At 39.1% G+C, this 13,312-nt stretch overlaps 1 protein-coding gene across 1 annotated transcript in view; it reads left to right on the plus strand.

The window, feature by feature from the left end:
• Positions 1 to 332: 332 nt before the first annotated feature.
• KLHL41 (kelch like family member 41) overlaps positions 333 to 13,312 on the plus strand; it is a 177,433-nt gene continuing 164,453 nt past the window's right edge. Inside the window, exon 1 of the mRNA XM_044075489.1 lies at positions 333 to 1,529. Within this exon, the coding sequence (XP_043931424.1) occupies positions 420 to 1,529 (1,110 nt within the window). The 5' untranslated portion in view covers positions 333 to 419. The remainder of the gene's footprint in view (positions 1,530 to 13,312) is intronic.

Here is a 13,312-nt window from a genome sequence, read left to right on the forward strand (position 1 = left end):
CTGTTTAAACCCAGAAACTTACTTGTTTCCAACTATTTATTTAACATTCTTTTGTTTCAGGTTTAATTTGCTTTGTACTAGTTTCATTTTAACCTAAGCAAAGAGTAGGCCTTACTTTTTATAAGAATTACCTACTTCGCTTGCTAAGTTTAGGACTGCTTATAGCCTTTTCTTCTAAGGTTAAAAGTAGCAGTTGCTTCTTTCATTCGGTGACAGCTGCTAGAATACGTCTTCTTTCCAAATTGGTTATCCTGAATTCCAGCATGTAGGGTCTGTATCTATATTTAGCATGCAGGATTAAATTGCAAAGGGCTCATGCTAGGCAGAACACACTGATCTGCCCTTTTTCCAGGCTGACTTCTGTGCTGAGAACAACTACAGCCTCTTCCATCATTTCCAGCACCTCTTTTCCTTACAGCATGGATACCCCAAAAGAACTGACTGATGAGCTGCGCCTTTACCAGTCCACCCTGCTTCAGGATGGGCTGAAGGAACTGCTAGATGAGAAAAGGTTTGTGGACTGCACACTAAAAGTTGGTGACAAAAGCTTTCCTTGTCATAAATTGATCCTGTCTGCCTGCAGCCCTTATTTCCGTGAACACTTTTTTGCAGAGAAAAGTGAAGACAAGAAGAGCGAGATGGTCATAGACAATGTTGACCCAAATGTCATGAGTTTGATTATTAGATACCTTTACTCTGCTGAAATAGAACTAAACGATGAAAATGTTCAGGATATATTTGCTGTGGCTAGTCGTTTTCAGATCCCCTCTGTGTTCACTGTGTGTGTGACCTATCTCCAGAGAAAGTTAGCTCTCAATAACTGCCTTGCCATCTTCAGATTGGGTCTTCTTCTCGATTGTCCAAGGCTTGCGGTAACAGCTCGTGATTATGTGTGTGATCGCTTTGAACAGGTCTCTAAAGAAGAGGATTTCTTACAGTTAGCCCCACACGAACTGATATCCATTATTGGAAGTGATACCATAAATGTAGAGAAAGAGGAAGCTGTGTTTGAGGCTGTAATAAGATGGGCTAAAACAGATAAAGAAAACAGAGTGAAGAGCCTGGGTGAGGTCTTTGACTGTATCCGTTTCCGTCTTATGTCAGAAAAATACATCAAGGAGACTGTTGAAAAACATGACTTAATCAGAAGTAACTCTGACCTCATAAAAAAAGTTCAAGTTATTAAAGAGGCATTTGCAGGGAAACTGCCAGAGTCTACCAAAAAACAAGGAGGCTCCAGTGAAGGCGTGGTTAATGGTGATGTTGGAGATGAAGATCTGCTCCCTGGATACCTGAATGACATTCCAAGGCATGGTATGTTTGTCAAAGACTTCATCCTTTTAATCAATGACACAGCAGCTGTGGCATATGATCCTTCAGAGAATGAATGCTACCTAGTAGCCTTAGCAGAGCAAATCCCTAGGAATCACAATAGTGTGGTCACGAAACAGAACCAGATTTATGTTGTTGGAGGACTGTATATGGAAGAGGAAAACAAAGAGAATCCATACCACTCTTACTTCTTCCAGGTAAGTTGAACTTGATGTAAAACTGACAGATTGAAATCTGCTTTTAAATTTATATCCCATCTGTAGGGATGATTACTTTTGTCTGTTACACACTTTCAGACATACATGTGTGTGTGTAGTAGAAACAAGTGTCATCATGTATATGTCAGTCTTTCTTCTGCTATATAGAAAAATAAATCTGTTACTTCACATTTTAGTTATATTGCCTTAAGCAGCTGCATGTAGCATACAATAGACCATTAGTTTTACCACTTCTGAAAAGATATGAATTATCAATTTGCCAGTAAACAGTTGCATATTATCACATTTATTTTAGTACAACCCTTAAGCAGATAAGCAGGTGCTAGTCCATGTTCTCTAAAATGCTGCATTACTTCTTTTCTGTGTCACAGTATGGGTTAAGAAACAACCTGCTGTTTCCATTAATAGCATCTGCCTCAGTATATTCCATTTTCTATTTCCTTAACAAGGCGGCCTGGTATAATGTAAAATGTCATCTTCTTTTGCCATACTGCGAAGAAAACATCAGTATGAGAGTGTTGATTTCGCTATTAGGAATGTGTTAATTTTTAAGTGTGTCCTAGGTTATGGTATTTCAGCGGGGGGGGGGGGGGGTCATATTTTTCACAGAGAGACTGAGGAACTCAAACCAAGAATGCAGGAGGAAGCTTCTTAGTAGCTAAAGTCTTAGCCTTCCTTAATTATACCTCAAACACAACCAAACAAAGTTAAAGAAATGAATAGAACAATCGTATTTAATAATGATTTGCGTCATTAATTAATTGATGACTTATGCCATTAAAAAATCAAGAAAACAAAGACCATACAGAGGAATAGAAATGCTACAACTATTTTCTGTTTAAAAGGATAATCTGACAGAATCATGCTATAAGGTGCATGTCGTCTCATTCATATGAGTTTTTTTTTGTAATTATGACAGAATAATACATTTTATAAATCACCCAATATTTTAAGATGTATTATTGTCAACTATGTTCCTTTTTTACCATGCTTTCTAGTGACAAAACTAGACTAAATGGTAACACTCTGATGCTAGCCATATGATGCAGACACTAAAGTTATGAAAACTGTCAGATCGAAGTTCTGCAATATCAATGCTGTAAACAAAAAAATAAGTGTAAATATGTGAAAACTTATAATGGTGTTATTATTATTACTGACCAAAAGTATTGTGTGTGTGTGTGTGTGTGTGTGTGTGTGTGTGTGTGTGTGTGTGTGTGTGTGTGTGTGTGTGTGTGTGTGTGTGTGTGTGTGTGTGTGTGTGTGTGTGTGTGTGTGTATATACATATATATCTATCTATATATATATATATATATATATATATATATATATATATATATGGGTCCACTATGTAATCTCAAAATACTGAAATCCCGAATTTCAGTATTTTGAAATTACATAGCCGAAAACCCAACTACAAAACACATTTCCAAAACCGCATAACAGCAAAATTCAAAATCACGAATATACGCTACACATACGTTGTCGCCTTACAGTAAGACGCTGTCCGGTTCCATTCTCAGCTAAAGCGTCTTCTGCGTAGAGACATGTGTGAATGGGCGTACCTTCGTTGAAGGTTGTGCGTCAGGGCTGGTAACCCGGCACGTAAAAATCAACTACCAATCATGAGTGGACCAGAGCTCCGATGTGGCAACCCCAAAACCGGGAAAAGCCGAAAGACACAAACAAACAATACAGCACACACATAAGCATACACACAACTCCCCCCCCCCACAATCAAATAAATAATACTACACTACAGATAAGCATGGGGCCAAGCCCCCCTGCACCCCGCCATGTGGGGGTCGTGCCCCCCACCACCCCTACTTATATATTCTAACTCGGAGATCGCACAAACAGACACACAAAGGAAACTCACACCCACACATTTTACAGTCCCTCACACATACACATCACAGTCGCAACACACACTTACACACACTAAAGCCCCTAACCAGCACACTTACACATACATACTTACCTAAACTTCCACCCATCCATCCACACACCACACCAGCGGAAGTGAAATTCAACATCTCCGTGCTTCAGGATTTTGAATTTCGCACTTCTGCCATTTTCGGAACTTTGAGTTTTCGGCTATGTGATTTCGAAATACTGAAATTCAGGATTTCAGTATTTCAAGATTACATAGTGGACTCATATATATATATATATATAAATATATATATATATATATATATATATATATATATATATATATATATATATATATAAACACACACACACACACACACACACACATATATATGTATGTATACATATTTATTTATTATAAAAACATGCATTTTGACACATGTATTTCATAATGGGAGTAGAAATGTTTATTGAGCCTTTACAAAAGTGAATAGTCCTTATGCATGTACTCTGCCCTTACTTCCCTTGCCTTCATATTCTAGAAGTCTGAAATGACTCATCTTATATCAGCAGTTATATCTGCTGTCACCTTATTTGAGCTGTGTCTGAAACACTGAGGTAGGGACACCATCAAGCTCTCTCCTGCAGCAGGGTTAATAACCATTTTAAATGATTGGTGAAAGGTTGGGTGTGTAAAAGAATGACCAGTTTGTTCCCAATCAAAGCAGCATGACATAAAACTGAAGTAACACCTACTTATAGCAAGACTTTTGACAGTGTTCTCATTTTGAAGGGAAGTATCCTCTGGTTCATGGAAGATGAAATCTAGGGTAATCTTAGATTTTTTTTTTTTTTTTTTTTTTTTTTTTTGAGAGCTAGATTACCATTGCATTCTATAATCATACTATGGACTAACTGGAAAAACCTCAAATATTACTGCAAATCCCAATAACAATACTGAAGGTATATCTGACATACATACTACACAGTGGTCTAAGGAAATGCACAATCAAAGCATCTGTTATTTATTTATTTGCCTGTGGCACTAATGTCATTCAGGAATTCCCCAAAGATGCCTGGCCTGTTGCTTCTATGGCATTGTTGCAGACTGTAATGTTGATGGCCTCTGCCTAAATAGAACTCAGAGTTGGAGGGCCACACATATAGAATTTGGATGAGTTGCCATTAGTGAGTTTGCCTTCCACTGGGGGAGAGGAAGTTACCACAGAAGTAACTTTTGCTGGAGACCAGGGTCTTGCCCTAGATGTCTGAAGGAATGTGAAGTAATGTGCTATCATGCATGTATGAGCAGAATGGATTTCATGGCAGCATGCATAGTATTCAAGCATGCACATACACCAGGCCCCAGGGTACATAGGACTACCAAAAGTAATGCTGGTCATGGCACCTCCCTTTCCTTCCTGACATCTTATCTTATTTACTGCAGAAAACAGCAATGGTAAACTGAAGCACGACTTGTATCACCATTCAGTAAAATAAAATCACATTTATTTTCATTTTTATTTATTATTTATTTTTTTATTTTATTTTACTGAATGGTGATATAAGTCGTGCTTCAGTTTACCTTTGCTGTTTTCTGCTCTTTTGCCTACATTTTACAACGGGGATTGTTTGCCTACTGGGGAACATTCTTAGTCCTTATGCATGTACTCTGCCCTTACTTCCCTTGCCTTCATATTCTAGAAGTCTGAAATGACTCATCTTATATCAGCAGTTATATCTGCTGTCACCTTATTTGAGCTGTGTCTGAAACACTGAGGTAGGGACACCATCAAGCTCTCTCCTGCAGCAGGGTAAATAACCATTTTAAATGATTGGTGAAAGGTTGGGTGTGTAAAAGAATGACCAGTTTGTTCCCAATCAAAGCAGCATGACATAAAACTGAAGTAACACCTACTTATAACAAGACTTTTGACAGTGTTCTCATTTTGAAGGGAAGTATCCTCTGGTTCATGGAAGATGAAATCTAGGGTAGTCTTAGATTTTTTTTTTTTTTTTTTTTTTTTTTGAGAGCTAGATTACCATTGCATTCTGTGATCATACTATGGACTAACTGGAAAAACCTCAAATATTACTGCAAATCCCAATAACAATACTGAAGGTATATCTGACATACATACTACACAGAGGTCTAAGGAAATGCACAATCAAAGCATCTGTTATTTATTTATTTGCCTGTGGCACTAATGTCATTCAGGAATTCCCCAAAGATGCCTGGCCTGTTGCTTCTATGGCATTGTTGCAGACTGTAATGTTGATGGCCTCTGCCTAAATAGAACTCAGAGTTGGAGGGCCACACATATAGAATTTGGATGAGTTACCATTAGTGAGTTTGCCTTCCACTGGGGGAGAGGAAGTTACCACAGAAGTAACTTTTGCTGGAGACCAGGGTCTTGCCCTAGATGTCTGAAGGAATGTGAAGTAATGTGCTATCATGCATGTATGAGCAGAATGGATTTCATGGCAGCATACATAGTATTCAAGCATGCACATACACCAGGCCCCAGGGTACATAGGACTACCAAAAGTAATGCTGGTCATGGCTCCTCCCTTTCCTTCCTGACATCTTATCTTATTTACTGCAGAAAACAGCAATGGTAAACTGAAGCATGACTTGTATCACCATTCAGTAAAATAAAATCACATTTATTTTCATTTTTATTTATTATTTATTTTTTGATTTTATTTTACTGAATGGTGATATAAGTCGTGCTTCAGTTTACCTTTGCTGTTTTCTGCTCTTTTGCCTACATTTTACAACGGGGATTGTTTGCCTACTGGGGAACATTCTTTCTTGGATTATTATCTTATTTACTGCATTTGGTAACTGGGATAGTCTGACTGAGTCTTTTTTCCACTTTTCAGTGGAGGCCCAAAGAGAAACGTTCAAACATAAATAGTAGTGTAATAAAATCAGCATAAGACAAACAGTGTGACATAAAAGTCAATTAAACAACAAGTCGTATGTAGGGCTTTGTCTACAGCTTATAATACAGAGTGTTGAAGAAGGATGGTTCCTTCACGTACAATATACATATACAGTATACAAGTGCACCAATAAGCCAGATCCAGTCTAGAAACAAGAATCCACATTAACTGATATAGGGAACTAAGACAGATGAATGATCAGAGAAGTAACATCAACCACCTTAGATATACATGCACTTTCATGTCCTCCCTACTTCCATATAAACGTGCAGACACACACACACACACATACACACACACAAATCGCCGTTCTAACAAAAAAAAAAAAGAAAACACTTCAAAACATTACATTAAGTGGGGGCCTTCGCCCCCCCCCGCCACACCTCCCCTACTTAAATATACCAACTCCGCGACCACACTACAGTGCCAAAAATGGAAAAGTAACAAAGTGGCCAAGCAAATTCTTTCCCATGGAAAGAATTTGCTTAAAGCTGCTTCAATATTTTGCCTTTTCAGTCTTTTATGTAGACCAAAACACATTTGAAAGAATGCGTCTTCGGTCTTGCAATAGGAACCCATACAGTCATATATGCCTCATATATATATATATATATATATATATATATATATATATATATATATATATATTGCAGACTTGGGAACAAAAACTGAAGGAATGCTAACTTATACTGCTGATATGCTCCTGGAAATTTGATCTCTTAGTCTGCTGTGCTGTGTGTTTGATGAGTTGCTGTTAGTGAGGCCTATAAGGCCTAACACACTCCAGGAACTAACCAAACTGGGAATCATATTACAACATGGCCATAAGTGCTTTGATGGAGAAAACATGTCCCCCAGAATTCAGAGGATGCGTATTAAAAGAAGGGGATGTGACAGAACAAGGAAATAGGGTTCTAGGGATATTATAACTGCAAGACTTAAAGCCAAGTCAACTTCCACAGGCCTGCACTTCCATCTATGCTGCTAGCTAATGTTCGGTCTCTGGATAACAAGATGGATCACTTAAGGCTGGAACTCTTCACACAGAGTAAGATGAGAAACTGTTGTTTGGTTGTATTCACTGAGATATGGTTGAACACTAATATTAATGACAGTGCAGTCCATGTGGAAGGGATGACATTATTCTGAGCTGACAGGGACCAGGCTCTCAGTGGTAAAGCCAGAGAAGGGGACATCTGTATTTATGTAAACAATAACTGGTGCAACAACTGCGAACTAGTTAAGACCCACTACTCAGAGAACATTGAGTCTGTGTCGCTAAAATGCAGACCCTTCTACCACCCAAGGGAGTTTAGTGCTGTGAGCATTACAGCTGTGTACATCTCTCCAATTGCCAATATCAAAGATAGCTAGCTACACTTTACTAGTTCATAAATGATACTCAGAACAAGAACCCGGAGTTTGCTTACATATCAGTAGGTGACTTCAACAAAGTCAACCTGAAACCAGTACTACCCAGATTCTACCAGAATGTGGAATTTGCAATAAGGGGAAAGAACATACTGTACATGATCTTCACCAATGTTTAGCTTACAAGGCAATGCCCCATACGCACCAGGGTAGTTCAGATCACCTGGCCATTACACTTGTCCCTGCATACAAACCACTGCTAAATAGAAGGAAGCCATCTAAGAAAATAGTAAAGGTTTGGCCAGAGGGTGCAATCTCAGCAATACAGGACTGCTTCAAAAGCACCAACTGGGATGTGTTCAAGGAGGCAGCTACAGTAAACCACCAAGTAGACCTTGAAGAGTACACGGAGTCAGTGATAGTCTACATCACAAAATGTGTGGATGATGCCACATTCACTAAAAGCTTCACCACATGGGCAAACCAGAAACCATGGCTGACAAGCTCCTGAATGCAAGGAATGCTGCATACAAAGCAAATAAAAAAGATGCACTCAGGGTGTCCAGAGCTAATCTCAACAGAGGTATAAAGGAGGCAAAACATTCTATAGGGGTACCATTGAAAGCACCTTGACTAGTAATCTCACAGTCTGGTTTGGGAACTGCAAAGCTTCAGACTGAAAGGCCCTATAGAAGGTAGTGAAGGTAGCGGAGAATATCATTGGATCCCCACTTCCAGCTCTGCAGGCCCTATACGTAGCACGATATATTGGCAGAGCCAGAAAAATAATGAGAGACCACACTCACACTGCACATTGACTGTTCTCCTGCTTTTCTTCAGGAAGATGATACCGTAGTATGCACTGTAAGTCCTCCAGGTTTAGTAGGAGCTTCTTCCCACATGCTATCAGACTGTTGAACTCTACAAAATATTAATAGCTGGTGACCGCAACAATCAGTAGTGCAGCTATCTTCTTGTGCAATACTTACATCAAGCTGTTTTAAAAGTACAGTCAGTAGTAACTGAACATCCCATACAATATACTTGTGCTATTCAGTATATTCTGTATACTCTGTGCAATAATTGCTTTTCCACATGTGCAATATTTGATGAAGGCTGCTACCCCCAGTGTTATATAGGTATCTCAGATCCTGTCAGTGTTGTTTAGTATATGTATATGTTACTGTACTCTAATATGTCCTTGTTATTTTCTGTAGTTGTATGTGATATATGCACTTGGAACCGAAGCAACGTAATTTTGGTTAACTCGCACTGTGTGTGGGTCTGAATGACAATAAAGTTTACTTTGACAAATGTATATACAAGGGAAGTTGGAAGGAGGTAAGAGTGAAAATTAGGTTACAGCAAGAAGTGTATGACTTTCCTTTTTTACCTGTGTCCAGGTGAGGAATGGAGATGGTTAAGGGCATGTTAGAAAGAAAGACTGATGATCTGAGAAAAGGTAAAGTAAGAAAGATACTCACAGACAAAGCACACAGCCTGTTCAATGGCATAACTTTTCTTTCACCTTCACGGAAATCACTGTAGGACTACAAAGAGTAAATTGTGGATCCTGTACTCTTTAATGGCTTCATTACTGACAATTACAAATCAGTGACTGGCATTATTCTAGCACAATATGCTGATGATTTGACCCTGATCTCTAATGCTACATCCTTGAAAGGAATTCAAATAATCACCCAGAATTCATTTAATAACATGCCAAATATTGTTTGGAATACTACATACTAAACCAGGGGTAGAGGGTGTGGTCTGCCCCGGTTGCAAACAGTGAGGGGGTGCAGCCTTGCCTTTTACAAGCTTTTCATGTTTAAAATGCAAAAAGCTTAAACTAAAACCAGAGCTAGATCATTTAAGGGTGTTCTTTAAGAATGCCTTCTGTCTGTGCATCTCTGCATGCATTGATGCATACACACACTTGTTGCATACTCCTTTTCTGCATTCCTTGAGGGATTGAAATACAAGACGTGTGTGTGTGTGTGTGTGTGTGTGTGTGTGTGTGTGTGTGTGTGTGTGTGTGTGTGTGTGTGTGTGTGTGTGTGTGTGTGTGTGTGTGTGTTTTCCACATTCCATATTTTGTGCAGAATTTAAATACAAAACGTTTGTTTGTGTGGGGGAGTTTAATATACCTCTCAAATCTGGACATCTGGACAAAGCCGAAGATAATGTGGGGACAAAAAACATGCATTTTATGAACAATATGAAGTCCAAAACCCAAATGTATGCCATTATTTAGAAACTTCAATCCTCCGTGATTTATCAGAAAACCACTAATTTTAAGAGAAACAGACCAAAATGTGAGGCAAAAATCTGAACATACTGTGAAATCTGGACAGTTGAAAGCAAGGCAGGTTAGTAAATTTCCTCAGGCTCATACTCTGTACATTGGTTACAGGAAACAAGAGCTTGAATCCTCTATGCCAACTACCAAAGTAGTAAAAAAATGAATTTTGGTGCATTTTCAAGGAATTAAGTTTCACCGCATTTGCAAGGAACTGTGATCTTCAAGGGAAGCTAAGTCTGTTTTCAATGTACACCTGTTTTTGTTTCATAAATGGTCTTACCATAACAGGTAGTATACTTGTTTTTAATGGAGAAGGCTGTGGGTTCTACTCCCACATCATGTAGATGGATTGCTAATACTGTGTTGTACTTTAAGGGGGAGGGGGTTGGGAATGTTGCTGTCCTGATTGTGTCCTGTTTCGTTGCTTAATGGAAAATGTTCAAAACTGCAAATTTAAAACACACTAACAAGTGGTGCTGTATTATACAAGAAATATAATTTAATACAATCAGGAAGGTGAATCAAAGAGCACATGCATGTATGCATGGTCCTAAAAATGTTTTTAATTGAACCAGGTGTACTAGATTAATGACAGCAAGTGAATCAGCCAGGGCACTGTGGACTTCCATACTGAAGGTAAAGCATTTTTTTTATGTGAATATAACTAGATTTTCTTTCTTTTTTTCTAGATGGGGAAGTGGTGAGTAGGCTAGTGTGTGTGTGTGTGTGTGTGTGTGTGTGTGTGTGTGTGTGTGTGTGTGTGTGTGTGTAAATATTTTGAAACTGGATATTTATGTTCTTTGTCTTCATTGTTCTCTTCTGCCCTCTTTTTGTTTTGCTGGGGTGAGAGGTAGCTAGCTGGGCTGTGGGTTTAAGTAACTTGTCCTTTCATTTGCTCAGCTTAAATTCTGCCATTAAAGCTGGCAAGAGAATAAATTTGCTAATGAATTAGAATATTTTAGTCATTTTTTGGGGGGGGGGGGGTGGCCAGCCGTGCTGTGAATGAAAGGTAACTTGCTCTTTTCACTTAAGTTGGTTTAAATTTCACCCTTAAGGTGCATTTCTGTCAATAAAGCTGAATATTTATGTTTTTTTCTGGGGGGCGGGGTTGACAGTAACTTTGTCCTTTTTACATTATTTTAAAGGCTGTCTAGTATGCATTTGTGTGAAATAAAGTGATTTTTTTTGGGTCAGGGTGGCTAGCTTTGCTATGGGAACTTAATTGCTCAGCTTAAAGTCTGGTATTAAGGGCTGGTTAGTGTGCATTTGTGCAACATAAATTTGAATATTTATGTTTTTTTTTCCTTGGGAAGGATGGCTAGCTGTGTTGTTGATGAAATAACTGGTGCTCACTTTAAAGTAGGGCATCATCGGCTAGTGCATTTGTATGAAATAAATTGGAATATTGTATGAAACAGGTTTGAAACTATCTCCAGTTTTACAGAATGTTCTTGTATTTGCTTAATATGTTTGGTCTGCGAGTTACTCTCATATTACTTCCTTAGCTTATAGTCTGCCTTTACATGAGTAGTGTGCATTTGCATGAAATAGGCTGCAGTTTTACTTTCTGTCTCTCTGGACACTGTATTTGTAAAACCAAGTTGAAACTGCTCCTGTTTTTGCAGAAGGTTCACAAGTTTGCTTCATCTTGATCTGTTCCTAATAGAATTTGGGGTCAACTGTCCACATAAGTTATCAAATCCCAAACTACTGAGTCATCTCCTAGGGGTGTGTTGTCACTGTCATACCCAACTTTCCAAAGTAGATGATAATGCAGTTTTGACATTTAGCTTCACTCCATGGTTCTTGCCCTAGTTATTTGTTTTGGACAAGCCATCCTGTAGGATGGCTGAGTCCTTTGGGGATTTGATCACTGCTCCCAGCTTGCTCCTTACTGGCCATTATTTTGTTGCATCTCATGATTATTACTAAAAACAATTGTCATAGAGGAGGTGGTGTTAGAAAAAAAAATCTTTGGGGAGGGGGGGTTGTTAAAAAAATTCTGCTAAGGTTCATTGGCTTATAGGTGCTTACTAAGCTAACGACCACAAGGGCTTTTTTAAGACTAGCCATGCGTCCCAAATCTCTAGCAAGTTTTGATACCCTTGATAAGTGTAAGCATGGGTCTGGGAGATGAACCATTTACAGGCTACATGCATCCATTAGAGACATATGTGCCAAACCAGGGATGAATTTCCGGTTTCCCATCCAATTGTCCAAGTTGCACTTGAATTGGGTTAGGGAGGAACTCTGCTTCACATGGCTGTGGAGCATGTTCCATAGACTGCGTAGTCTCTGGGATACATACCTATCTCTCCAGCAGGTCTTATCTATATCACAGGCAAGCTTTAAGTCTTTAGAATAGGTAATTCTGGTGCTGTTTTTTTTGTGGATATGAAGATGGTTCATCAGAGTGGGGTCTGACAATACCCTGTATGCCAGGCATAGCTCTCCCCTCAAAAGCCTGTAGGAGACAGAATACAAGGATAGGGCCTTGAGGTGGTCTGCATAGGACATTTTACTTGCGCCTTGTATTCTTTAGTGCGGTACCACTGTGGACATTCCAATTGTTGGATGTGCCTGATTAGGTACATACCAAAGGGTACATTGTACTTAATGATAGTTCTGATGAATGCCAAATACAGTGGAAAAATGTCTCCCTTGGACTTAGATGCCATACCTTTGTTTATAAGTTGTGCAACGTAGAAGGATTTTCTCACCACTGTAGACACATGATGGTCAAAGGCTAGATTACTATCTATGTGTGTCCCTAAGTCCCTGACTACAGGGTCATCTCTAAGGGGTGTGTTGTCAATATGATAGTTAACAGGGATGGATGACTTCCCAAAGGATACTATTATGCATTTCTTGGCATTTAGTTTTAGTCCATGGCTCTGACACCAGTTGTTTGTCTGTGTCAGCCCCTCCTGGAGAACATTTGTGTCAGTGTTAGATTTAATGACAGCTCCTAATTTGCAATTATCTACAAAGTTAGTCAGCCAAAGACCACTTCCTTTGGCCTTGACTTCTGAGAAGTAAATGCCAAAAAGAGCGGTCCAAGGACTGATCCTTGAGGGACTCCACTTGTGACCAGCTTCTTTGTAAAGGTGGACTTCCCAAGTCTCACTTCCTGGGTCCAGTCTATGAGCCAGTTGGCTATCCACCAGGTGACATATGTGTTTGTACCCAACCTCTTGAGTTTGTCAACAATGCTCAAGTGAGGTATTGTGTCAAATGTCTTGGCCAAGTCAAGGTAGGCAG

This window comes from Protopterus annectens, chromosome 6.part1 (genome assembly GCF_019279795.1).
Source record: "Protopterus annectens isolate FY-2018-M chromosome 6.part1, PAN1.0, whole genome shotgun sequence".
NCBI classification, from domain to species: domain Eukaryota; kingdom Metazoa; phylum Chordata; order Ceratodontiformes; family Protopteridae; genus Protopterus; species Protopterus annectens.